At 51.6% G+C, this 25,115-nt stretch overlaps 2 protein-coding genes across 6 annotated transcripts in view; one reads left to right on the plus strand and one right to left on the minus strand.

Moving 5' to 3' along the window:
• Positions 1–10,265, plus strand: part of CTXND1 (cortexin domain containing 1) — a 60,277-nt gene extending 50,012 nt beyond the window's left edge. For both annotated transcript variants that reach the window (XM_077128536.1, XM_077128537.1), the window contains exons 2-3: positions 1,992–2,188; positions 3,578–10,265. In XM_077128536.1, coding sequence (XP_076984651.1) covers positions 3,640–3,819 — 180 coding nt within the window. In that variant the 5' untranslated portion in view covers positions 1,992–2,188; positions 3,578–3,639 and the 3' untranslated portion in view covers positions 3,820–10,265. The remainder of the gene's footprint in view (positions 1–1,991; positions 2,189–3,577) is intronic.
• The window catches only part of FAH (fumarylacetoacetate hydrolase), a 53,210-nt gene that overhangs the window by 1,867 nt on the left and 26,228 nt on the right, over positions 1–25,115 (minus strand). The window contains exons 10-14 of one of the 4 annotated variants that reach the window (XM_077128524.1): positions 23,727–23,802; positions 22,412–22,458; positions 21,039–21,140; positions 20,138–20,255; positions 4,233–7,157 (exon numbers count right to left, since the gene is read on the minus strand). In XM_077128524.1, the coding sequence (XP_076984639.1) occupies positions 7,009–7,157; positions 20,138–20,255; positions 21,039–21,140; positions 22,412–22,458; positions 23,727–23,802 (492 nt within the window). In that variant the 3' untranslated portion in view covers positions 4,233–7,008. Of the gene's footprint in view, positions 1–4,232; positions 7,158–13,108; positions 13,298–17,228; positions 17,651–20,137; positions 20,256–21,038; positions 21,141–22,411; positions 22,459–23,726; positions 23,803–25,115 lie in introns of those variants that run through there. The other 3 variants (XM_077128525.1, XM_077128526.1, XM_077128527.1) reach the window with 3 other exon arrangements.

Raw genomic sequence — 25,115 nt, forward strand, 5'->3', positions numbered from 1 at the left:
TTCTCTTCCGTTGAACCCCATATTGAACCAAGGTGGCCTGCTGTGGTCTGACCACTTCAGTGAGGGGAAGCAGTGAGCCCTTTCTGCAGAAAGACAGCGTTATTCCGAGCCAGGACAACTTTTTGTATCACTTCTCTATCCCAATGAAATTTTTATCGGGTATGTAAATAATGTGAACCAAAAGAAAAAAAAAACCCTAGAAATAGATTCGCAGATGACCCAGATATTGGAGTTATCAAATGAGGACTTTTAAAAACTTGTAGTTAACACTGCAAAACAGTCCAGCAGATGGAAATTTTCACTGGAGAGCTGGAATTTTTTTAAAGAATCAGATGGCAATTCTAAAACGGGAAAGTATAACTGAAATGGAAAACTGAATAGATAGGTTTAACAACAGATTGAGCATAATGGAGGAAATGACTAATGAAATGGAAATTAGTTCACTAGAAAATATTCAGACAAAAGCATAAAAAAAAATACAGAAAAAAAGCATAACAGACAAAATGGGACGTAGTGAAAAGCTCTAAATGTACTTGGAGTACCAGAAAGAAAAGAGAGAGAATGGGACAGATTGATGTTTGAAGGGAAAATGGCAAAGCATTTTCAAAATTTTCAAAACTGATAAGACATCATGTGAGATTCAAGAAGTCCTGCAATAAAACGCTGTACTTTTTAAATTATTTAATGTAAACCAACAACTGCTGTAAAAAAAATAATGATAATAAAGAGAAGTACTATAAACACTAAGGAAAAACAGAGGAAAAGATGCCTAGGCACATCCAAGGCAGGCAGAGGAGATCCTCTCCTAAACATTAGGGACTCCCAAATTAATAATAGGCCAAGCCCTTGATCTTGAGGCTTACTCTTATGAAGCTCATTTATGTAGCAGAGAAGCTTAGCCTACCTGTAGGCATGCCTAAGAGTCACCTCTGGTGGACCCCTTTTGTTGCTCAGATGTGGCCTCTCTCTAAGCCCAACCTTGCAAGGAAAATCATTAACCCTGCTCCTTACCTGGACATGACAGTGTGGGAGATGATTCCCAGGGATGAGCCTGTCCCTGGCACCATGGGGTCAACAAGGCCATCCTGACCAAAAGGCGGGGGGAGGGAGTGTAACAAATAAGCTTTCCGTGGCTGAGAGAGTTCAAATAGAGTCGAGAGGCTGTTCTGAAGGTTACACTCGTGCAAGCTCCAGCAAGACGTTGCTCGTTGCCAGTTTGTCAAACCCCAACCAAAACCACTCCTAGGGTTCTATCTGTGAGACAGCATGTGCATATTTCTTTGAACTTCTCTATACATTTGAAAATTTCATAGTAGCATGTTAATAGAGAAACACTACCCCTAGATAACATTTTTCTTCAGATTGGCAAAAACTTTAAAAGTTGGTAACTCAATTTTCAAGGTTATAGGAAACGGCCCCTTTCAACCTTTGCTGGCAAAAGATTATGGAGAGAATAACGCCAGTACAAAATGAAAGAAATACCACCTAAAGCAATTTCATCTTCAGACGTGTGCAAAATGACACAGCTACAAGAGTATTTGAGGCATTGATATATGATAAGCAGAAGGTTGGAAATAATCTCAGTGTCTGGTCACTAGCAGGCCACTTAAATGCGCGAGGGTCCACCTGTGCAGTGCCGTACGACGCAGCCATTAGAAAGGACACAGCTTTCTGTGCACTGATACACGGTAATCTCCCAGACATATTACGTGAGAAAAGTGCGGAAGAGTTTGTACAATAGGTTTACGTAAAAAGGAAAAATGCAGAAATGCACGTTTTCCTGTAGATGCACAGGTCTCCATGCGGAGTGCATTGAGACCAGAAGAGCAGATGAGGAGGTAGTAGATAATGGTATTTAGCTCAAAAATGAGCAGATTTGTTGGGGAAAGAAGTGCTTGTAAACTGCTCTTCACTGCATACCCTTTGGTACCTTTTGAATTTTGAACTGTGTGCCAGTGTTATTTATGCAAATATATTCATCTTTTTTTAAGGGAGAAGGAGAGAAAGATATGGCACCAGAAACCCCGTCTGGGGCTGGGCACCTTGGAGAGTCGGCCGCCTGCTGTCCCGCTCTGCTCCAGCCACCCTCCGCGGCTGCCCCCGCAGGCGCCTTCTCCACCTGAAAAGCCGCCCCTCGCCTCGGCCCCCCAGTGAAGTGGTGACTGCTCCCACCAGCTCCCACCAGCAGGTCAGTGCCCCGGGGAGGGATGAGGAAGGAGACCAGCTGGCGCATCGGGCCGGGGAGCCTGGGGTTCGCTGTGCCAGTGCCCCAGGCCCAAAGCTGAGCTCCAGGGGGCCGGGCCATGAGGCCTACTTGTCACTCCAACAGAGGCCTCAGAGGCTGCCTGAAGCCCAGGTCTGGGGGTGTGGGACCTTGGGGGAGTCGTCTCCTCTCTCCATGCCTCAGTTTCCCTATTTACAAAATGGGCATATTAATGCCTGGCAAACTGGCTTCTAGGACTGTCCTTAGGATCAGATAATAAAGCAGACGTGAAAGCACATGGCATAGCTCAAGGGCTCTGCAAATTCAGAACTCAGGGATGGTGGTGTTGGCGGTGGTATATGGGGAAGGAGTAGTGGCCGCCCCTCACCACCCATCCCCCTAAGCTCTCCCCTGCAGATGAGCTGGCAGGGAACTGGCCTGCCCTCCCTGGCCTGCTGCCTGGGGGCTCCTGTTTCATCCAGAGTATTTACTGAGCATCTGCTGGTGCCAGGGTCTGTGCTGGATTGTTGGAGGCAGGTCTTCCTGACAGCCCGTGGGTGTCAGCACCCTGCCAAGGTATTCCCTCAGCGGTTGGGGAACTCCGGACTCAGAGAAGGCAGGACATCACCCAGGATGAGGGGGCGAGGTGCCAGCACAGGCGTAGCGAATGGAGGAGTCTCCATTATCATGCACTCTCCAGCAGAGCCCTGCAAAGTGCTGGCCAAGCTGCGATTCAGGCCCCTCAGCTGCCCGAACCCATCTTCCTGCCACATCCGCAGGCCTCAGGCCATGTGCCCAGGGTGGGGCTGCAGGTCCTGGGGAGTCCCTGCGAGGCCCCCGCCAGCGGGGAGAGGCTGCAAGCCCGCCATGCCCTCCACCCCCTTTCCACAGCGCAGCTCCTCTTCGTGGAATACTGGGCAACATTTGCTTTCATTTGAAATCCAGCGTTCACTACTTTTACAATATGCTAATTCACCAATACTTTTTTTTGCACGGGCACGTTCCGGGAATCGAACCTGGGTCTCCAGCATGGCAGACGAGAACTCTGCCACCCTTGTACCACCTGCTAATTACCAATAATTTTGTTTGGCTGGAAAGCATTGTCACTGAACTTTCTTCCTAAGGGGCTGCAGGGAGCGGAGGCAAAACGGCAGGGCTCCATCCCCCGTGGGCCCCCCCATGTCCTGTGGCACAGCCCATCTGCCCCTTCTTTCGCCCCAGCCTGGGGAGGCGCCCGCCGGGCCCCGCTGGAGGCATCAACCACCTACAAGGCGTAAGCTGTGAAACTGCCCCTCCCCCTGCTTACCCACGGTGGGGTGACCCGAGCCACGGGTGCTTGCACCCCCCATCTCCCTGGCCTGGCTCTCTCTGCAGGGGTGGAAAATGGTCCCAGCCAACCCGGAACCTGGGGAGGAGTCTGCAGACGCCACGGCAAGATGGAGGAGCCCACGCCTGAGCCTGTTTTTGTCGACGTGGACAAGGGACTGACCTTGGCTTGCTTTGTCTTTCTCTGCCTCTTCCTCGTCGTCATGATAATTCGCTGTGCCAAGGTCATCATGGACCCTTACAGCGCCATCCCCACCTCCACCTGGGAGGAACAGCACCTGGATGACTGAGTCAGAAGCGGCGGGCTGGGGAGTCAGACCCCTGGCCTCTCGGGGCCGGGGTGCCCAGGTTACGCCTCGGGGTCCCCGGGCCGCTGAGCTGCCAGCCCATGAAGGCGAGGCGGGGGGTCGGCTCGCTGTAGCCCTGCCTGCTCTCACCGGAGTGCCAGTGTGAGGTGGCCGTGCTGCCACTGGCCACAAGGCCTGGGTGCCAGGCCGGGGGCTCGCTGGGTGACCATGGAGAGTTACCGTCTCTGGCTCCTCTGCGCTTTTGGGAATTAAACCAGGTCAGACACCCACCGTCACGCAATAGGGGCCTCCTTTCGAGGAGGTTCTCTGCTCTTGAAAGGAGAAGCAGCCCATGGAGGCTCCCAGCACAGTCGTCCCAGGTGAACCCAGCCCCTTCCTGGTGGGACAGCAAGGGAGGGAGTGGTGAAGGGCGAAAGGAGGTGGAAGGGCCCTCACCTAAAAAAGTCACAAAAGGCACAGAGGCTACTTCCAGGGAGGATTCTTGTTCGTTCGTTTTAATTAAAATATAGAATGGTATATTTTTCCTGTAATGGATGAAATACACATTTTAGAAATTTGGGGAAATAGAGAAAAATAGAAGGGAAGGAGGTAACAAACACTTACAATCCCATCTCCCGAAAGCCACCATTTTGATATATTTTCTTCCAGCCTTTTATAAGTATTTTTAAATAGTCAGATGTGTACTGTGTGCATGATGTTGTATCACTCTGTGTTGCCTTCAGCATGACTATTTCCGCATCTCATCGCCCACTCTGTGATGGTGAGTGCCTGCCGAGTATTCCAGCAGGTGGATGGGTCACGATGTAATCTTCATGTGCGTTGGTCGTGCATTTCCTACTTCTCACTGACTCCTCCTCTCACAGACGTCATTTCACCCAGCCTCATTCGGAGGTGCACGGTCCACAGGTGATCTGAGCCCTCCTGCTTCAGCCACTCAAAGGCTGTGTGTCCTTAGGCGAGTCTCTGCACCTCTCAGTGCCTCCATTCCCTCGTTTAAAATAAAGAGGAGAAGCCTTGCCCTTTCTGTCTGGTGCAAGCCCCCGGTGAGTGAAAGGACAGGAGGGGAGTGCTCTGAAAGTAAATGTGCTACGTGGGGACAAGGAATAAACTGTTAATACTGAGTCCTTCAGAGCCTCCTGCCCCTACTTCCACTACGTCCATGACTCTGCAGCAAGAATATCGGGTGACCAGTCGCCAGAGCTGGCCCCATGCCCCCAGACCTGAACCAAAGTCCCAGCGCCTCTCTTTCCTGGCAGTAGGACCCTCAGTAGCCTGCTTTGCCTCTCTGAGCTCCAAGTTCCTCATCCTTAAAATGCGGAGAATAACATCTACCTCTCAAGGTCGTCGTGAGGGTGATAGGAGAGGACATGGGAAGACATTGGTTGTATCCACCACCCCCGGGGAGGTCCAGGCTGGAGGAGAGGTGCTGGGCTTCTCCCTCTCCGCAGGGCTGGGAGCCCTGGGCTTGCCTCAGTTTCCCCAGTGTAGCTTCTTCCCGTGGCCCCCACCACTGGCCAGAGGACTGCCCACAGCAACCTTCCCAGCACGTGACAGCAAGAGATGGGCATCTGTTAAATTATGTAGTAGTCGTGGAGACACAGCGTCAAACCAGACCACTTGAGCTCCCCTTCCTCTGAGTGCATTTATGCCACCCTCCAAGTGGTGGCCTCCTAACCCCATCAGAGGAGACCTGAAGCTGGGAATAAGCTCAGGGCTCCCTCCCCATGACCTGCACTGAGGCCAGCCCCCCAACCAGGCCAAATGGGAAGTGGATTTCCAATGCACTGAAAGTCGGCAAAGCAGAGATACTCAGGCAGCATAACAAGACACACCCAGCTGGTCCCCCACCATAACGGGATGCCCAGTGGGATGGCCAGCAAGGACAGGGGACTAGGATGCAGTCAGGACCCTGCCTATGGAATAAGAGCCCTGGGCTTGGCTCAGACCCACAGCACCTTCGCTCTGAAGCTTACTGCAAAGATTCCAGGCACTGCCTTGAAGGGCCCATCAGCATGGATTTACAATGCGCATCAAAACCAACTCCCAATCGGGCTAACAGTGGACCACCAGGGAACACAGACAGGTCTTGGAGGCCTCACCCGGAAGCATTTTAAAACTCTTGGGGAAAAAGTAGCTGTCCCAGGGCAGTGCTCAAACTGTGGTCCAAGGACAAAAAAACATCTGCATCATGGGGGAGCTCGCTAGAAATCCAAAATCAGAGCCCCCCTCAAAACCAACAGAATCAGAAACTCTGGGGGTAGGGCCCAGGAATCTAAAGTAGCAAGATCTCCAGATGATTTCTGTACGTATTAAAGTCTGAGGTTCCTTGATTCCAGTTTATTCTTTTCCACACTTGGATTTGCTGATGTTTCCCACCCTATGTCTTGACTCTTTGATAGCACGGAGAGTATAATAACATTTCATAAAGGACAGAAAATAAAAAAATCACTCCCCATCCGAGCCTCCAACAAAACAGTGGTTTTTATTGTATGTTTGTATGTTCCTTGCCCATATGCAGAATCATTTTTTTTCATATCATCAGTTGCATATTTCTGTATTTACTCTTTCTCCTAACATTACATCATAAGCGTGTTTCCATGTTGGCCCTACAGTCTTCATATTTATCATTTCAACGGCTATAAAACATGCCATGCCATCTAGTCATATATAATTATCCAGATTCTCATTGTTAAATACTTGGATTGCTTTCATTTTTCTCTATAATACATGTACCAAGAGGAAAGAGAAAGAACAAGATATGATGAACCGTGGACATTTGCTCAGGGTAGGAGAATGAATATTCAAATTACACTCCCTCCACCTAAGAAGCACGTGGTGAAGGAAGAGCTGCCTAAGAATTTGATCATGATTGGGGTGGGAGGAGACTGGAATTCCAAAGCTTCTCATTGCTTTATGCTGCTGAAGGATAGAAGGGATCCTTTGTTTTCAGAGCACCTCAACAAGTTTCTGACTAGCCGAGACGAAAGTTGTCTGGAAACAAAATGAACAGACCTTTTCTGGAGTGGAAGCTGGCACCGAGGAGAGGAGGCGCATTCAGAAAGATGGGCTGTGGGATTTGGGCACAAGCCAGCACTTCAGGGAAAGCGCAGTGAGAGAGACACTCCCTGCTGCAGGGAAGGAGTCACAGAGGTACCAGGCAGTGACGTCCAGTTAAGTCATTGCTTGTGCTGTGTTCTGCTGTGGTCCTTTCACATGACCCCAAATCCTCAGGAAAGTCTGATGCGTACTCTGCTTTGTGTCAGTGGTACTTTTGGACAAATGAAGCTGTCTGGGTGGTGAGTAATGTGAAGACATGCCATCTGGAAAGGGACAGCAGTCAGAGACAAGCTAGGCAGCAGAACTCAGAATGAGTGACTAGAAGAAATGTGACCCCCAAAGTTGCTCAGAGGCTGAGATAAATAGTAAGACACTCATTTTACCAGCCCAGCCTATCAATACTTGTATCATCTATATCATCTTTCCAACTAGCAGCTCAAATGTCCGTGTTATTATTTAACTTCAGAGCGGGCCATGGTGGCTCACTGGCAGAGTTCTCGCCTGCCATGCCGGAGACCCAGGTTCATTTCCCGGTGCCTGCCCATGTGAAAAAGAAAAAAAACAAAAAAAACCTCTCTCTCTCTCTCTCATACCCTAAAAATATCCCAGAACCCCAAAAACTTACTTAATCCAAAGGGGGTTAGTCCTGCTTCCAAACACCAGGGAGGAAACCTGCAAAGGCTGGTCAGCCCACTGGCGTGGTTTCCTGCAGCATGGTCTTGCTGGTGAAAATTGGTTTCACGTGTAGGATGGACGCCTATCCAGTGCCCGCTCCAGCCCACAGCCAAGAGGTGCCCAGGTCGAGCCCTCTGGATCCACACTCATGTGTCCAGCTGTTCTGTCCAGACACATTGGATCCGCCCTCCCCTGAGCACCTTATGCCCTTGATGACATCAGCTAAGATCCCCTCCCTTCTGGGGGGATTCTCTTTGGACCTGTCTCAGTCAGCACCCTAGATGGAAAGAGATGGGAAGATGGCACATCCAAAGTATTTATTGAAAAGAGTTTCAATTAAAACATATTTACATTAGTTGGGCAGTTAGAGGAACTAACAAGGGATGGTAAAATACCGAGGACAGGCCACGGTGAGACACCATTTCATCTAGGTCTGACAGGACGAGAAGAAGAAGCAGTGCTACAAGCACCCAGCGAGAACTGCACGCAGGAGAGGATTTGCTTAGCTGGAGCCATGGCCATAGAGAGAGAATCAAAGCATCTACCAAACTGCGACCCAGTTGGAAGGGTTGTCCTCTTGCCTCCTGCCCTCCAGTCTCTTACTTCGCTCTCCCATTGGCCAAACACAGTGAAAGCTAAAGGGCACAGGAACCTGGACGGTCCTGCCCACAGATGTCGGCCTATCAGAGCACATAGAGAATAACCCCCACAATCCACCTTTTTTTTTTTTTTTAACATGGGCAGGTTCTGGGAATTGAACCCAGGTCTCTGGCATGGCAGGTGAGAATTCTGCCACGGAGGCACGATTGCACCACTCAATCCACCTTTGTTGACACTCAGCTTCCGTCCATGAACTTTGCTTAGATGGGGGAAAATGTCATGTCGGGGACAGTTCAGTGGAAACCCAAAGTTTCATTCACCGCCATCTTGTCTGTGGGGGATGCTGATTTAGTCCCATTCCCACCTGGAACCTAAACTGTGATGCAGCCACTACTAGGTGAATAAAGGAAACAGTACAAAGCACAGCTGCTGGGGTCCTTCTGTGGCTGGTCCCAAGGTCTAGACTGATAACTATAGCCTTATTATCCCACGCCCACTCCATATTCCCCCTACCTTCTGAAGTCCTTTGACTATTAGAGTATTTTGTCTGGAGGGGTGACCCAAATCTTCATCCACAGAGGAATCAAATCCTTAGTGCCCTGTCTTTCTTGGATTTCTGCAATTCCTGTATGTGGGATCTCAAAGAAAATGATAGAGGACTTGAAAACCGCACCTGAAAGCATTTAGAACTCTCAGGAGAGAGAAATAGGTTTCTCTGGGCAGAGACACTCAGACTGTTCAAAGGACAGCCAGCATCAGCACCACTGGGAAGCTTGTTAGAAATCCAAAATTATGTCCCCCCAGAAAGGGCATATTCGACATGGGGAGTACCAAGAGGTGCTCCAGCGAACCCCCCGAGATAGTCCCCTTCCCCCATTCATGTAACAGCATGCCCATTCCCCTTTAGTAATATGGGTAATTCTCCTGTTCATGTAGTAACATGCCCATTTCCGTTGGTAATATGGGTAATTCCCCCACTCATGTAGTAGCATGCCCATTCCCCTTTAGTAATATGGGTAATTCCCCTTCTCATGTAGTAACATGCCCATTTCCCTTGGTAATATGGATAATTCACCCTGACTGCACAGTGAACCCCTTCTCTGCCTACTGGTTCAAACGATGAGCCCTAAATGACCACAGGACCATCTCAGCTTCCACTTTAACAGAGCCATAACTATGTTCCCTCATAGATGCATTGTTTCTTACTTACTAGGGATGTTTAAACCCATCAAATGCAAAGTTATAAAGGATGTAAAACAAAAATTTCACTAGTGGGCTATTAGGTATAATAGTAAGAGAAATCATTTTCTTCACCATTTCTTGGTTTCCAGACTAGTGTCTTTTGGCTGTGGGGAAGATGGCACCATAAATTGGCTTCTGATTTAAAATTATACTGTATCCTATAGGTCAGCATATAACTGAGCCTTCCATAGACCTTAAATTCTGATCCTACCAACTGCTTCTGGGTGATGGGGCATGGGGCAAACCAGTGAATTTCAGGGGCAGGAGCCCACTGCTGCATTTCCTCCACAGATGAGTTCCTTGATTGAAGGTCATGTTTGTGAGGTACGCAAAGATGAATGGAGGCCCACCATGGTGGTGAGGGTAGGGGAAGCAAATCCATATCCAGAATATGTGTCTATTCGCATCTCCCTCCATGATGAAAACGGTCCAATGTAGTCACCCTGCCCCCAAGTAGCTGACTTGTCCACTTTTCTCCCATCACCACCCCCGGGGAACAGTGAGCATTGGTCTCATCCATTGACAGGCTGTAAACCCAGAAGTGGTGGAAAACAGATCAGACTCAATCTGTTCCTGAGACCATGCATAATCTCCAGCCACCCTACCAGGGCCACCTTGTTCGTGGTCCCATTAAGCAGAAACTGGAATGGACAGGGTGAAAGGCTGCTATCCACATGTCCAGTCTTCTTGTCCACGGGTCACCTGCGGTGGACACCTCTGGTAGGCATTTAAGTGGCACAGGAGTATCTGGGTATCTGGGAAGGAGTACGTGGGAGTTCTCTGAATGGGTTCTTGAATTATTTTTGCAACTGTCCTGTAAGTTTGAAATTATTTCAAAATAAAAGGTTTATTTTAAAGAGTTCATACTTCTGTTTCTTCAATGGATCGGATGCTGGCAACCGTCCTGACTCTGCCTGCTCAGACCCCAGGGCCGGGCCCAGTGGGTTTTCCAAGCATCACCAATCTCATTAAGTACATTAAATGCACGAGGGGATAAGTGTGTGACTCGATGGCTGACATCAGCATTCTCAGTGCCAGCAGGGCCAAATAGACAAATATTGATTTTAAATGACCTTTGCCCAGGACCTCAGATCCTCTGGGAAAAGCTCTGCAACATACAGCAGGCTTTTAGCCATATTAATTTAAGGGCTCCAAGGAAAAAAGCCCTCAAATAACTGGGTCACACCTGTGGGTTGATGCCAGGGACAGAGCCAACCAAAAGAAGAATCTCAAAACACATGATATTTTTATGCTGAGTCAAGAGGAAAAGAGATAACCCTGGGAACACAAGCTCCAAATTCAGAAAAAATCCTGGGAAGGCCTTGACCATTTAAATTCAGAGAATAAGCGTCTGAATCAATCTCATCTAGACAGTTGGGGAGACCCTGCTGAGATCTGATGTTCAGTGCTTGCCACTGAAATCAGCAAAGCATTGGAGAATGTCGCCCTAGGATATAGTGCCATGAAACAAAGCCAGCTGCTGAAGAGCAGTTCCGCCTCTGAGCATCTTTCCCATCTCTTGGGGATCCATTTTCCCCCTTTTTTAACAACAGAACTCTGACTTTAACTGGGAAAGCAATGTATTCAGCTAAAAGACAACTCCCAGCTCCTTGTGGGGAGATGTGGTCCTATGACTAATTTCTCTCCAGTGAAGGAAAGTATGGTATGGGACTCCAGGTGTAGGGATCAGAAAGGCTAATTAAAGGAACCCAACTTAGCTGGAAGGAAGGCCCTTCTGCCCTTCCATACCCCTAGACCCCACGCCTAGGTCTCCTCTTTCTGCAGACCTTGCATTTGGATGTGCCGGCTAGCGCCCCAGCAACCATACTGGACCACGAGGCAAGCTTGAGGATGAAAACCATATGCTGAGGATGGCAGAGCAGAAGGAGCCGGGGTCTTTAATGACACTGTGGAGTTGCCTTACCACACTGACATCCTGCCCCTAGGCTGTTTCACTTGAGAGCAGTGAGGGCTCAGAAATGATAAGCATGTTCCAACCTCAGGGATATGCACTGGCAGTCCCTCTGCCTGGAGCACTCTGTCTCCAGATACCCACCCGGCTCACTTCTTCGCCTCCTTCAGCTCTGTGGCAGAAAAGCACTAAGAACCGAAGGCACCAAGACCTCTCTAAAATTCGTAATGGCATGCATGTCCCCGAACGCGACACAGAGCTCAGCCCCGTCTGCCGTACTCTAACTTCTCCTTGCCTATTTGTTCACGGTCTGCTTCTCAGAACATAAGCTCCCCAAGAACAGGGGTTTGGGCTATTCTGTTCCCTGCTGCACAGCCTGTGCCTACAACAGGGCCTGGCACAGAGAAGGCACTCAGTGAAGATCTGCTGGATGGACAAATTAATGAATAGTGTGTGCCGATGCACAGGCTCCGTTTCCTGCCATCCACCCATGTGGGGAGGATATGGTTAAAGCATTTGTAAGCTGGCGCTGTGTTTGCATGTCCTCAAGCAGGGAAAACCACTGCCCTTGACTGTTTGTTGTTAAGCTGAAAACAGCTTAAGATGTTTGTCTTCTCTGTTGTGTCACTTGCATGTGCATCTGCTTTGCTTAACTGTGGCATCTGCTTATCTAGAACATATCTTCCACTCATGGGAAAATTCCTGCTTCGTTCTTAAACTGGTCAAGGCAAACGGGAACCTCCCCTGGTGTTCAATGGATAGCTTAACTTCAAATGGCCCCTTTTCCCAGTAAATAGCTAGCAGAAAATAAACTCGAGGCTCTGGCTCTCTCTTGGGACAGAGACTCCCTTGCTTTTTGACTCTGTGTCAATGTTTTTTTCTTCTCACGGTGATTCCTTGCAGGGGTGGGTGGTGAATAACTGCCATAGCCGGTGTCGTCCACACACCCGGGCATCGGCAGGGCATGCAGGGCCCAGGAAGGTCACCTTCCCTCACAACCCCATCGTCACACAAGAACCAGGCTAGGTCCCCTGGCCCCTGCAGTGGGCGGGGAAAGAGCTGCCTCTCCCGAGTCAGTACGCCTGCCAAGTGGGAAATGCTAGTCCTCTGGCCTCTTTGCTCGCAGTTCCACTGTGGCCCAGGGCTCGGGGGCTCTGCCCATGCTTTATTCACAGAGCCCTTGAACCTAGTCTGCACCTCATGTGTCCCCACTGACCAGCCAGTCCTAGAGAATGCATGATGCGTGGGCGCCAGCCTTCCTTCCGTTCCGGGACATGCTTGGATGCCTTGGACAGTTGGTGAGAAAGCCTCACCTCGACGCTCAGCCTCACTAATAAAACAAGAAAACAAATGAACGGGGCCACGGTGCTCAGCAGGCAGCGTTCCCGCCTGCCATGCCGGAGACCCGGGTTCAATTGCTGGTGCCTGCGCATACAAAAAATAAAAAAGAAACAGAAATTATTTATGTATATGGGCAGGCCACGGTGGCTCAGTGGCAGAGTTCTTGCCTGTGATGCTGGACACCCAGGTTTGATTCCTGGTGCCTGCCCATGCGAAAAAAAAAAAATGTCCTTTTTTAGGGTGCACGGGTGGTTCAGTGGTTAGAATGCCCACCTTTCATGCTGGAGACCCAGGTTCAATTCCCAGACCATGCACCCCAAATAATAAATGAATAAATAAATGAAGGGCCCCCAAGGCAGCTGTGCACACCCTAGCCCTCTGGCTCAATTCAAGAGCATTAGTGGATGCGGCCAGACGTACAGAGGTTCAGGCTTAGAGCGTAGAGACCGACCACAAGGGCTTTATTTAGTACTGAATGAAGAACGAGGCCCAAAGCCTCAGCAGGAGGCCGCTGGCACCACAGCCCTTTGTTTCCAGGGCAGCCGAGAGATCCTCACGCGGGCGAGAGAGCAGGCAGCACTTTTCCAGCACACTGGCCAAAGCCGATGCGGTACCCGTCCCCCTGGCAGTGCCCTGGAACAGAGGACGGGGGTCAGCCACGGTGCCAGGACCACAGCGGGGCCCGAGGCAGGCAGGCACCGTCGAAAGGACAAGCGCATTTTCAACAGAACGCCCCTCCCCAGCGAGGCGGCAGAGCTGCAGGCCCACCCTGACCTCATCCCGGGGTCCTTGGAGGGCTGCCTCAGATGCCCTTGACAGCTTTCCTGAGTCCAAATCCCAAGTCTGCTGGTGGGTCTGAAGCCAGGCTGCCGAGACCGGCGCTGGCTGCCTCCACCGACTGCATCCGTGACCTTGAGCCCCCTTGAGACGGGCCGCCACCAGTGTCCACATCTGTGAAACGGGTCTGACGGCCCAAGGTCGATAGAGCTGATTCTCTGAACCCTCTGAGAGCAGCACCTGGCCCACAGTCATTGCTCAATAAATGTCAGCGATTTTGATGGTTGTGAGCCAGACAACTGCAGCTGCTTATTTAACCTCTGAGTCAGCCTCTTTGCCTGCAAAGGGCAAAATAATCCTTAACTCTCAGGGTTGTGAGGATTAGATGAACCACTTGGGGGCAGCCCCCAGCAGGATATTTCACATGTAGTGGATGCTAACAAACACTAGCTTCATTCACTCGGTTCCATTCCAACTACAGCGATGGAAAAGCAGAGAGGAATTAAGAACCCATCCCTATCCTGGAGGAGCATCAATTTCATGGGAGAAGCAGGTGTAGACAAGACTTACAGGAAAAATGCTTACAGGGTGCTGAGGGGAGAGAAGAGAGCAGAGAGGAGGAAGCCATCTGGCTGGGCTCTGATGGGTGGATAGGAGTTCTCTAGGGAGGGACCAAGGAAAAGGGCACTCTAGACAGAGGGGACAGCATGTGCGAAAGCATAGAGACCAGGGCATGAGAGGCGCTGGTTGAATGGGGAAAAGCCTCAGGAGACTCTTGTACAGGGCACCCTAAGAAGCCAGCATAGGCAGGGCTCTGTGAAGCTATGTGGAGGAGTTTGAGGCTTGTCCTGAAGGCGATGAGATGCAGAGGGGCTTTCAGCAATACAGCGGCATGTTCCAGCTATGTTGTAAAGGAGCCTCTTTTGGTGGCCCTGGTGGACAGATGGCTCAAAAATGCATGGTGCCACGTCAGCACAGAGGCCCTCAGACTCCTCAGGTGCAAGTGCTTCTCAGGGCCCTGGGCATGGTGGACGAAGACAAGCTGATGGTCAGGGTGGCCCTATGAAGATGGTGACTGCGTCCAATGGAAGCAAGGAGCCCTGATGGGGATACCTATGACTCTGAGTCACCCAAAAAGCCCACCAAGACCCCTCATCTGCAGGAGGTAAGCCCCAAATCTGGAGCTATGAGTTATGCCAAGGAAAACAACAGGTTCAAGATTCTAGCAACCAAAAGAAAACAATCACACGGCTGCTGGGAAAACCCATGGCCATCCGGACTCAGGGACATCCTCAACAGACCTGCCCAGCCAGCCTGGGGTGGGGGGAGCTTGCGGGTGGGGGTCCTCCCAGCCTCAGCCCCCAGCTCAGAGGCAATGTCCCCAACCTGTGCTCTCCCCTTCAGTCTCCAAATGGCCCTCCCTGCTGGGACTGCTCTGACCCTGGCTGTCCCTGGAAAGGCAGCAGCTAGGACCCACAGAGGCATCCCAGAAGTTTCCATTCTAGTGTCATCAGGTCCTGGCCAGCCCCTCGCCCTCTCCGGCCTCAGCACACTCATGCCAGCCTCCCTAGCTGACCCATCCCTGTGGCCCGTGTGCTGGCACGCCATGTGCGGGGACACCCTGTGTCTAGAGCATCGTCCTTGTCTACTCCGCTGCTCGGCTTCATTGTCCTTCTGTCAGTCACTTAGGAGACCCAGTGCTTAGAAACATCCATACCCCTGGGTGGGGCAGGGGAGGCCTATTAAAGCAAAACCAGGAAGTCATTAATCACCCATCAAAGCAACTAACTCATAATGCAGCAGTTTTGAGGCTCCTTCTTCCTGGTAGGCCCCACCCACTGGGGGTGGGGGAGCCTCCTTGCATCCCCATTGCTGGGACTCAATAAACCAGCATGCCCTGGAGGCTCGCAGCAGCAGCACCTCTCCCACAAAGCTGGCACCTGCCCGCTTCCAGGACACAGATGCGTGATTCCATCACTTCACTTCTCTGCAAGCCACTGCGGTAGGCAAAGCTAGCCACATCCTTCGTACCGCTGTCCCGGCAGATGCCCTGATCAGGGCGTCACAGCCTCAGCACTAGTGACATGTGGGGCCTGATAATTCTTTCCCTGTGCACCACAGGATGTGGGGCAGCAGCCCTTGTCTCTACCCACAAGATATCTGTAGCATCCCCCCAACTAGGACAGCCAAGAGTATCTCCAGACATTGCCAGATGTCCTCAGAGTGTCAGAACAGCCTTTGGGCAGGAACCACTGGCTTAGAGAATAAAAGCCAAGTAGGAAGGACCCTAGACACCTTCCAAGCCCCGAGCCTTGCCACACTGCAGCCTAGGGAGGACAGGAAGGAGACGCCAGGGAACAGGTGACTAATGGACAGCAGAGAGTCCAGAGAGGTAGAACACGAGCACATCTGGAGCCATCTCTCTCTCTCAGCCGACATGGCAAGTGAACTCACAGCCCTCCCCGCCACGTGGGACAGGACTCCCAGGGGTGTGGACCTTCCTGGCAACGTGGGAGAGAAATCCTAGAATGAGCTGGAATTCAGCATCAAGAGATTGAGGAAAACTTCTCAACCAAAACAGGTAAGAGTGAAATGAGACAAAATAAAGTATCAATGGCTGAGAGATTCCAAACAGAGTCGAGAGGTTATCCTGGAGGTTATTCTTACGCATTAAGTAGGTATCACCTTGTTAGTCAAGATGTAATGGAGAGGCTGGAGGAAACTGCCTGAAAATGTAGAGCTGTGTTCCAGTAGCCATGTTTCTTGAGGGTGATTGAATAATGATACAGCTTTCACAATGTGACTGTGAGATTGTGAAAACCTTGTGCCTGATGCTCCTTTTATCTAGGTATGGACAGATGAGTAAAAATATGAATAAAAAATAAACAAATAATAGGGGGAACAAAGGTTAAAATAAATTGAGTAGATGGAAATACCAGTGGTCAATGAGAGGAAAGCGTAAGGGGTATGGCATATATGAGTTTTTCTTTTTTCTTTTTATTTCTTTTGCTGGAGTGATACAAATGTTCAAAAAAACGATCAGCGTGATGAATACACAACTATGTGATGATATTGTGAGCCACTGTACACCATGTATGGAATGTGCGTATGTCAATAATGTTTGCATGTTTGTTTGTTGTTTACAATAAAAATATTTTAAAAAAAAGTCTATGGCCAACTCAGGTCATGTCACTTCATCCTGGACAGAGACAATAAAACAGCTCTCCTGCTTCTCTAGGCTGAACTCCATCAACTACCCTCTCGTCCTGCCTTCACTTGCCTTTCTGGGGAACTTGGCCCCCAGCCCCCTCCCCAACAGGAATGAGAATCCACAGCAACAGCCAGGTTTGCCCGCGTCCGAGACTGCAGCACGCACCGGGCTCTGCGTCGTCGCCTCACAGTGGAGGAGACCCTGAGGCCCAGGGACGTGGGGCCAGCCAGGGGCCGAGCTATGGCAGAGCCAAGCCTGAGGCCAGAGACAGTAAACGGAGGACAGATGGCAGAGCTGATGGGGGTCACGCCACTGGGGGACTACAGGGCAGAAAGGGGAGATTTTCCCTCTGATACTGCTTCCAGATGACTTCCAACGCCAAGACGCCACATTGGACTATCACTGTCAATCAACCAAATATCTGAAGACAAGTGAGAAGTGTGTGCATCGCACAGCCTAGCGGAAGGCCAATGTCCGTGAGTGTGAACGCGCTCTTGCCGGCCACCAGCTGGACCCCAGGCCGGGAGAGAGCGAGGCTGGAGGGCAGGTGGGTGGCATGGACAGGTGGGGGAGGGCAGGTGGGTGACATGGACAGGTGGGTGACCTCAGAGCGCTCAGAGGTCTGTGCCGTGTGTCATCTTCTCTCTCACCTCGCCCCATTTAGAGGGACAAGGTACCATAACAGGGACCTGGGCTCAACGCCTGGGGCAGCGTTTACCATCTGTGTAATCCTAGGCTAGTAAGAAGCTTCTGGGCCTCAATTTCCCCATCTGAAAAGTGGGGATAATAATAGGACCTACCTTGATAAGGAGCAGAAAATTTATTTTATATAAAGCACTTGGAACAGTCTCTGGCCCACAGCGAGCGCTGCCTGTGCCGGCAGATGTCACTGCTTCCGAAGGTTCTACATGCGCCCAACGGTTAGGTGAGAGGACAGGGGAATGACAAGTGGCAGCAAAGCCATCAGGGGTGGGCAAGGATGAGAAGGAGCAGCAGACCTGGAAAAAGACCCAGAAACCAAGGGCGTGTCCCCAGCAGAGGGTTGCTGGGGTTGGTCCCAGTGCCCAGCCATGGAAAGTGAGGGCAAAAGCAGCCGACACCCCCATCCCAACAGGCCCTTCCCCCACTTCCCCCTCCTGCCCACAGCTGAACACAAGGGCCCAAATCTCAGCTATGCTCCCTCCTTAAGTTTCTGAGTGGTCCCCTTCTGTATGAAATTCTCTTTTTCTTTTTATTAGTAAATAATTTATGCCTGTCTTACAATCAGATTATAACTCCTCATTATTAGTTCCAGGGAATCCCACCAACCCGTCCCCACGTCCCTCCTCTCTTGGCAGCATGTGCTTCTTCCGATCCAGAGGACTGCTTTTCCCTGAGCTCCTCTCCTGCCCTCTATAAGCCCTTGCTAGGACAGAGCAATGTGTAAACAAACAAGTAAATGATTCTCGCAGCATCTTGGCTCCTCTCTCCCACCCTCTCTGGGCACATGCTGGGAGCACAGGCAAGCCCCGTCTGCCTGAGAACCAGCGTCTGCCTTCCCTGCCCGGCCACCTGGTTCAGACTGTCCCGGGGACAGCACAGGGCTGAGGCCAGCAAGTCCCCTCTCCCAGCCAATCTCCTTCCTTCCCTTCCCCAAACCAAAACTTCAGGAAATGCTTTCATTCAATCCACAGAGCCACGACCAAAGGACTGGGGTCGGATGGCAGGCATTTCAGAAACAAAACCAGCAAGAAAATCAGAAGGATGGAGTAGATGGAAATACGAGTGGTCAATGAGAGGGAGGGGTAAGGGGTATGGCATGTGTGAGTTTTTTCTTTTTTCTTTTTATCTCTTTTTCTGGAGTGATGCAAATGTTCCAAAAAATGATCATGGTGGTGAATATGTAACTATGTGATGATATTATGAACCATTGATTGTGCACCATACACAGATTGTTTATATGTTAAGAATGTGCATGTTTGCATGCTGTTTCGGTTTGATAATACAAAATAATTAAAATTAAAAAAAAAAGAAAATCAGAAGGCCTGAATTGCATCCTGGCCTCAACAGCTACATGACTTTCAAGAAGTAACTTACTTCTCTCACTCTAAGTGGTATACTCGGCAAAATCTGCCCTAATCCAAGGGCTGTTTTGGGTATAAGATGAAATAATAAAAGTGGTTTACTACATGGTTGGCCCCTAGTAGATGCTGAGTCCACACATCTAAAGGAGAATTGGGAAGGGTAGGATACGGCTGTAGAAATAGGGGCAGTACATGTATTAATTCTGGGTAGTATCATCTGCTGCTGTCTTGAGCTCTCCCTGCACCTCTCCTGCCATATTCACTTCACTGAATCAACTGACCAGTAACCACACCAGCACCCACTGTGCGGCTGGCTCACAGTCAGACTGCAGAGAAAAGGAAGGCCCAGTCCCTGCCCTCTAAGAGCCCTTAGTAAAGTGTGGGAACAGGTACACAGACAATTCCCCAGAACCCAGTGTTAGTGAGTCACCAGCAGAGGAGACAGAGATTGATTCTTCCTGAGCAGCCAGGGGTGAGAGAGAAGGCAATGTCTGGACTGAGCCAAGTTTAAGGTGATGCTCTGAGAATTCCCTTCTAAGAACAAGCCTTGCAAGCACAGGTGTGTTTGTCACCCATGGCGTTGCATGCTGGAAGCAGCTGATTGGACCAGAGGACCAAAGCAGAGCTGGCCAGTGTCAGTTTCTCAAGAACTCAAATCAAAATCACAGTCACCCCTGTGGGGCGGTGCTGGAAGTGTGGACTGTTCAGTCGTGTGCAGTCGTGGTTTGATGTGGAGCCAGGACAAGCCCGAGTCTGAGGCAAGCTGGAGGTGCAGGGACATGGGCTCTGCAGAAGAAGTGGGTCTGAAAACAGAGTGCGGCAGAGATGCTCCAGAGGGCAAAGACGAGACTGCGGCTCCAGAGAGAGGGAGACGGAAGGAGCGGGTACCGGGTCACCTTCTGATCCCCGTGAAGCTGGGCAGCTCTTCTCAAGGCTGTCCTGGGAGACCCCCTGTATCCTTTCACTAAGGTGCTCTCATCCAAGCAAGGTGGGTTGGGGAAAGGGGTGGGGGGTGGCCAGGGAAGGAGGGGCGGTTTCTGTTGCATGCAGAGTCCCTAAGGCAACAGGTACAATACAGCGTCTGAAAGAGGCACCTAGCTTCCTCGGAACGGACAGCTGGGAAATCCTCGGTCCTTAACTCATCTGCACCTCCCGTGAACCCAGCACCAGTCAAGGGTCTCCACATAAGGAGTTCCCACAAAGTCCACAACGAGGAAGCTGCCACCATTGTATAACTTGGCTCAGGTTAAAGGGTCTGCAAAGACCCAGATTTGAAGATCTGAAGATCACAGTCACCCAGGCCGGGGGAAGGATGCAGCAAGCCCACACAGCACCTGGGACGCCAGCGTCAGGACGGGTTAGAAGGACAGACGGCGTTATGCGCAGATGGGGAACAGAGCCCGCTGCGCGTGGCAGCCTCACCTGTTAGGATGACTTCATCCCCATCCAGCAGAAACTTCCTGCTCTGTCCATTGCCCAGCTCGATGGCCTTTGTCCCCCTCCAGGACAGCTCCAACATGGAGCCAAAGCTTTCCGGCTCCTTCATAAAAGGGAAAGGGCGTCATACAGATGCGTGTCCTAATGAACATGTCAGCTCCGGCGTGGACACTGCTTGGCAAGCAGCAGGACCCCCAGGCGGGAGTGGTGGGGGGCCCAGCCCCCTCTCTCCTCATGCTGGAGACCGAGCAGCCTTCCCACGAAGGGCTCTCCTTTGCTCTGGGGCTCGATCCCTGACGTGTGTCGTCAGGCTCAGCCTGCCTGAGATAGTGCTGTTTAATCCCCTCCAGTCGGGAAGGGACTTTCCATCTAACAGAAAGGTACGAGCAGGACCTGGCAGGCAGTAACAGACACATGCCTCTCCCCGCAGCCGTTGTCTCTTAGGGCTCCGTGAGCTCACAGTGACACCAGGGATGAAGGAAAGGCCATAGCAGTGCCCTCATGCGGGGTGGGGGCTGTGAGAAGGTGAGAACAAAGCCTATCGCTGTTTCCTGACAATTCCCCGCATGGCACTGTGGCTCTGACCTAGTCAGAAAAAGACACAAGCCTCCCAGTCTTTTGCCCTACTCTTTAGGCTTTGGAAAGATGAATTTGGAAAAGATGTCCCTTCTGCACACACAGAGGAGCTAGGAAGAAGACAGAGTAATAAGAGATGCCTATCAAGGGCCTGAAGTCCCTTCTCAAGGGCAGGCTGAGAGCCATGTGCTGTGGGGGGGGGCCCTGTACGGGCAGTCACCTGGGCCATCACCTGGGCCATCACCTGGGCCATCACCTGGGCAATCACCTGGGCCATCACCTGGGCAATCACCTGGGCAATCACACTCACCGGTCCGCTGATGGTTCCAGAAGCCAAGAGGTCTCCCGGCCGCAGGTTGCAGCCATTGACAGAGTGATGGGTGAGCTGCTGCAGCATCGTCCAGTACATGTGCTGAGGGCGACAGCCACGGGGGGGACAGGCAAGTGGCCTTACCCCAGCTGCCTCCAATGCAGCCGTGTCCAGAACCTCCACACAGCCCCATTCCCCCACCCCACCCCACGTCACCCCAGCCTTCCTCCAGCCTCCTCCAGCCGCCTCCCACGACCAGCTGTCCTCCAGTACAGCCATTTGTTCCTGAGGATATTCAGACGGAATGTGCCCCCCCCACTCGGGGTCTCTCCCCATCTGCGCTTCTTAGGTCTCTTTGTAGGGGCCGCTCTTCCAGGGAAGGAAAACCTCACAGACCAATCCTGGCCCATAAGCCCCCCAAAAGAGCTCCCCTTATTTCTGCCTACTGGCCTAAGGGGCCCAGAATAATGCTAAACTGGAGGAAAAAGTGGAGAAAACAGGACTGCATCACTTCAGAAGATATTCAAGTGGCCGACAAACACACGAAAGAGGGGTTCAGCTGCGCCAGGCATCAGGGAAATGCTAAAAGCGCAGTTCTCAGAAGGGCTGCAAGGAAAAGGTGATCACCACCGTGGGATGGCGAGAGCGGCTGAATGCTTGTACGCTACCAGCGGGAATCTGAATGGGTACAACCACTTTGGAAAACTGTTTGGAAGAGTTCCTAAGTGAAGCACGCATAAACTGTGTGACCCAGCAATTCCACGTGCAACAGAAATGTGCGTGCACGTGCACCAACACACGCACTACAACGTCCACAGAAATTCAATAAGAACCAGACATGCTGTATTATCCCATTTCTATAAAACTGAAAAGCAGACCAAATTCATCAATGATAATGAATCGGGAGAGTGGTCACCCTTGCTGGGGGAGTGAGGTGATTGGAAGGGCCACCAGGGGGCTTCTGAGGGGCTGGAAATTTCCCATTTCTCAACGTAGGTGCTGGTTGCACAGCGAGAAGGACGTTCACTTTGTGAAAATGCATCAAGCTAGACACTTACAATTTGTACATTGTCATCTATGTATGTTAGACTTCAATTAAAAGTTCACTTTAAAAGGGAGTCACTCTGACCCATCCAGTTCTGGGCAGGACAGGAAAAGCCAGGGATTAGGCCCTCATATGACATCCACGCCACCCCAAGAAAATCGCCGTGCACGACTAACGCAGCCCCCATCCCAAGGGGACACCTGACCCCACGATCGCTTCTAGAAAGTGCAATATCCCCGAAAGGGCTCTGTTCTCCTGTTCCTAGCAGGGGGTCGTTAGCCCTCTTTCCCTCACTTCCAAGAAGCTGTTTCCCAGCTTCAAAGCTTACCTTAAAATTGGACCTGCATATAGTAGCTGCCTGGCTCATTCCTTCTCCTATTCAAAAGAGAAGAGAAGCAAGACTGTCAAAGAAACTTCATGTATTAATCAGAGAGAGAAAAAAAAGAAACGCACATTGCAAATGTGAATTATTTTGCCTGGGCTTCACACGGCTAATATAATTCTTCACAGAGTCCATGAAACTGAAGAAAGTTGGCTACTGAAGCTCATTAAAAATGAGAGCTGGGGCCACGGTGGTTCAGCAGGCAGAGTTCTCGCCTGCGATGCCAGAGACCTGGGTTCGATTCCCAGTGCCTGCCCATGCAAAAATTAAATAAATACATAAATAAATAAAAATTTAAGAATCAGAGCTGGAAGGCTTTCCCAGAGATTATCTAGCCTGGGGATGGTTTACACACAAGCTACCCCTTTCCCCTCCCCACCCCCAAAGCAGACAGCATTAACTGATCACAGCACTGCAAGGTACTGTGCCCAGATGTGGGCTCAGAATCTTTCTTAACACAATGCTGCTGGCAGCCATTAATCCACTAGCCATGGTGTGCAAGTTGAGACCTGTTTGAAATCCTTGATTAAGGATAACCTGCCTTCCCCCCCAGGAGCCCTTTGGACAGCTGGAGCCATCTGTCCCCTGCAAAGTACTCCAATGATGAGCATTGTGCTGCCTCAACAATATTTATTAAACACCTGCTACATGCACGGTGCCAGGCCAGGTGCCTGTACCATTTCTGAACAGCACTAATACTCAGGAAGCTTTTCCACTCTGCCAAGCTCTGCCTTTTTCCTTTGGCCCCAACTTCCACTCCGAAGTTGCTTTCTCCAGGACCAGCCCAGGTATGCTCCAGAGTCTGCCCCATGCAAGCTCAGGGTCTCCCAAGCCTGCTTTCCACAGACTCCCGGCTCAGAATGTCAGAACTACAAGCTTGGGACCGGTACTCCATGCACCGTGCCCTCCTGGGGGTGAGGGGTCTTGGGCAGTGTTAGTGCAAAGACGGGGGAGACCTCAGCTGGGGAATCTGGAGAGGGGATGCACGTGACAAGAGAGGAGCTGGGCTCGGTGCTTTCCAGCCCCAGTATCTGAGAGCTCAGGGATACAGGGCAAGCGTCCCCGGGTGGCGAGAGGTGGGGGTAGGGGTAGGGGTTGGCTCCCTTGAGGCACAAGGCGTCGTCTCTCCTCCTTCCTTTACAGGAGCCACAGGGCGGGCACCGCCACCCACTCTGCCATAGCTGGGCACCACGTGGCACCGGCACCTGGGCACACAGACCCACCGATCCCCTGGGCCCACCCTCCAACCCCAAGACAGTACCTTTCAGGGCAACAGACAGGTGGATGTCGAATGTGTAGGGCTGGTCGTGGCAGAGATACGGCAGGGGCCTGGGGTCCTGGGAGGACAAAGCACAGACAGCAGGCCATGGCAGGCAGCCGGGCATGCCGGGCCAGACCCCACCCGTGGGCTCGCCGAGCACTGCAGGCCCAGGGCACCACGGGATTCCCCATGCTGGGCCCTGGGCAGGGGCGAGGCAGGGTCATATGCACCAGCCTTGGGGAGGCACACCAGAGGGCAAAGGTCACGGGGGCCAAATCAGAGATGTCCCAAAAACCCAGGGAAGGGGAAGGCCAGGCAGGTGGGAGGGCCAGGGTCAGGCAGCGAAGCCAGGCCTGTGGGAAAGGCAGTGCTTCTGGATGGCAGAGGGAAGGGGCAGAGAGCAGAAGCCAGTCTGGCACTAGAACCAAGCCAGGGGAGGCAGTTTGACAGCCACACTGAAAAGTCTGCACATTTGGTAAAAACAGTGTTTTCCCAAAGTGTGGTATAGGACCGCCAGTGGAATTTTAATAACACCAGGCTTCTCTCGTTACCTAATGACTGGGGCTTGTGATGCCAATAGAAATATAAAGCTCCTTTCTGAATGTATTCAAGTTTTAAAGGGAGAGCAGTTTTCAAGTAAAATGCTGAATAAACAGTAGCTCAGAAGTGGCAAAAACCGTGACGGCTAGGCCTAAGTGAGTGACGTCTGGGAGACCTGGAGCAGATATCGCGGCGGCCCTATAAAGCAGAGCTGGACGGAGGGCGAGGGCTGGACAGGCCGGCCGGGGGGAGCTGCTGCAGGGGTCCCGGTGACACGTGGTGACACGGCAGACGAAGCTGCCGACCACCAGCCACAGAGGAAGAAAGAGTCAAGTCTTGGGGACTGAAAATGACGGGGTGCGGGCTGCAGCAGGGGCAGTCGAGCAGGAGCAGGGGTCCAGATGCAGCCTCCTCCTCCCACCTCCAGGAATTTCATGGGTCTTGCAGGCAGAGGGGCTCCAAGTTGGTTTATATCAAAGTAAACGTGGGTTGGCACCTGCTGGGCGTGGCAGAGGCGCACAGGCGAGTATCCCCGCACAGGTGCCATGCGGGGGACGGGAGACAGTGAGATACTCAAGGGAGGATGAGGAGGGAAGGGCAACTGGCCGAGTGCAGCCTGGGCTGCCCCCACATAGGGGTGCAGTCAGAGTGGAGCTCTGCAGGGGCTCTGGAAACAGCGGACTGGGGACAGGTCCTGTGCCAGAAGCCAAGGAGGGAAAACGAGTGAGGGGCTGGGAGGAGGCCGTGGCGCTGGTGATCAGGAGGTCACAGGTGGCTCTGATAAGACCACGGCTGGTGATGTTGTGATGGACGGTAACAGGCCGGGGGGTGCAGGTGAGGGTGAGATGG

Source organism: Tamandua tetradactyla, chromosome 14 (assembly GCF_023851605.1).
Source record: "Tamandua tetradactyla isolate mTamTet1 chromosome 14, mTamTet1.pri, whole genome shotgun sequence".
NCBI lineage: Eukaryota > Metazoa > Chordata > Mammalia > Pilosa > Myrmecophagidae > Tamandua > Tamandua tetradactyla.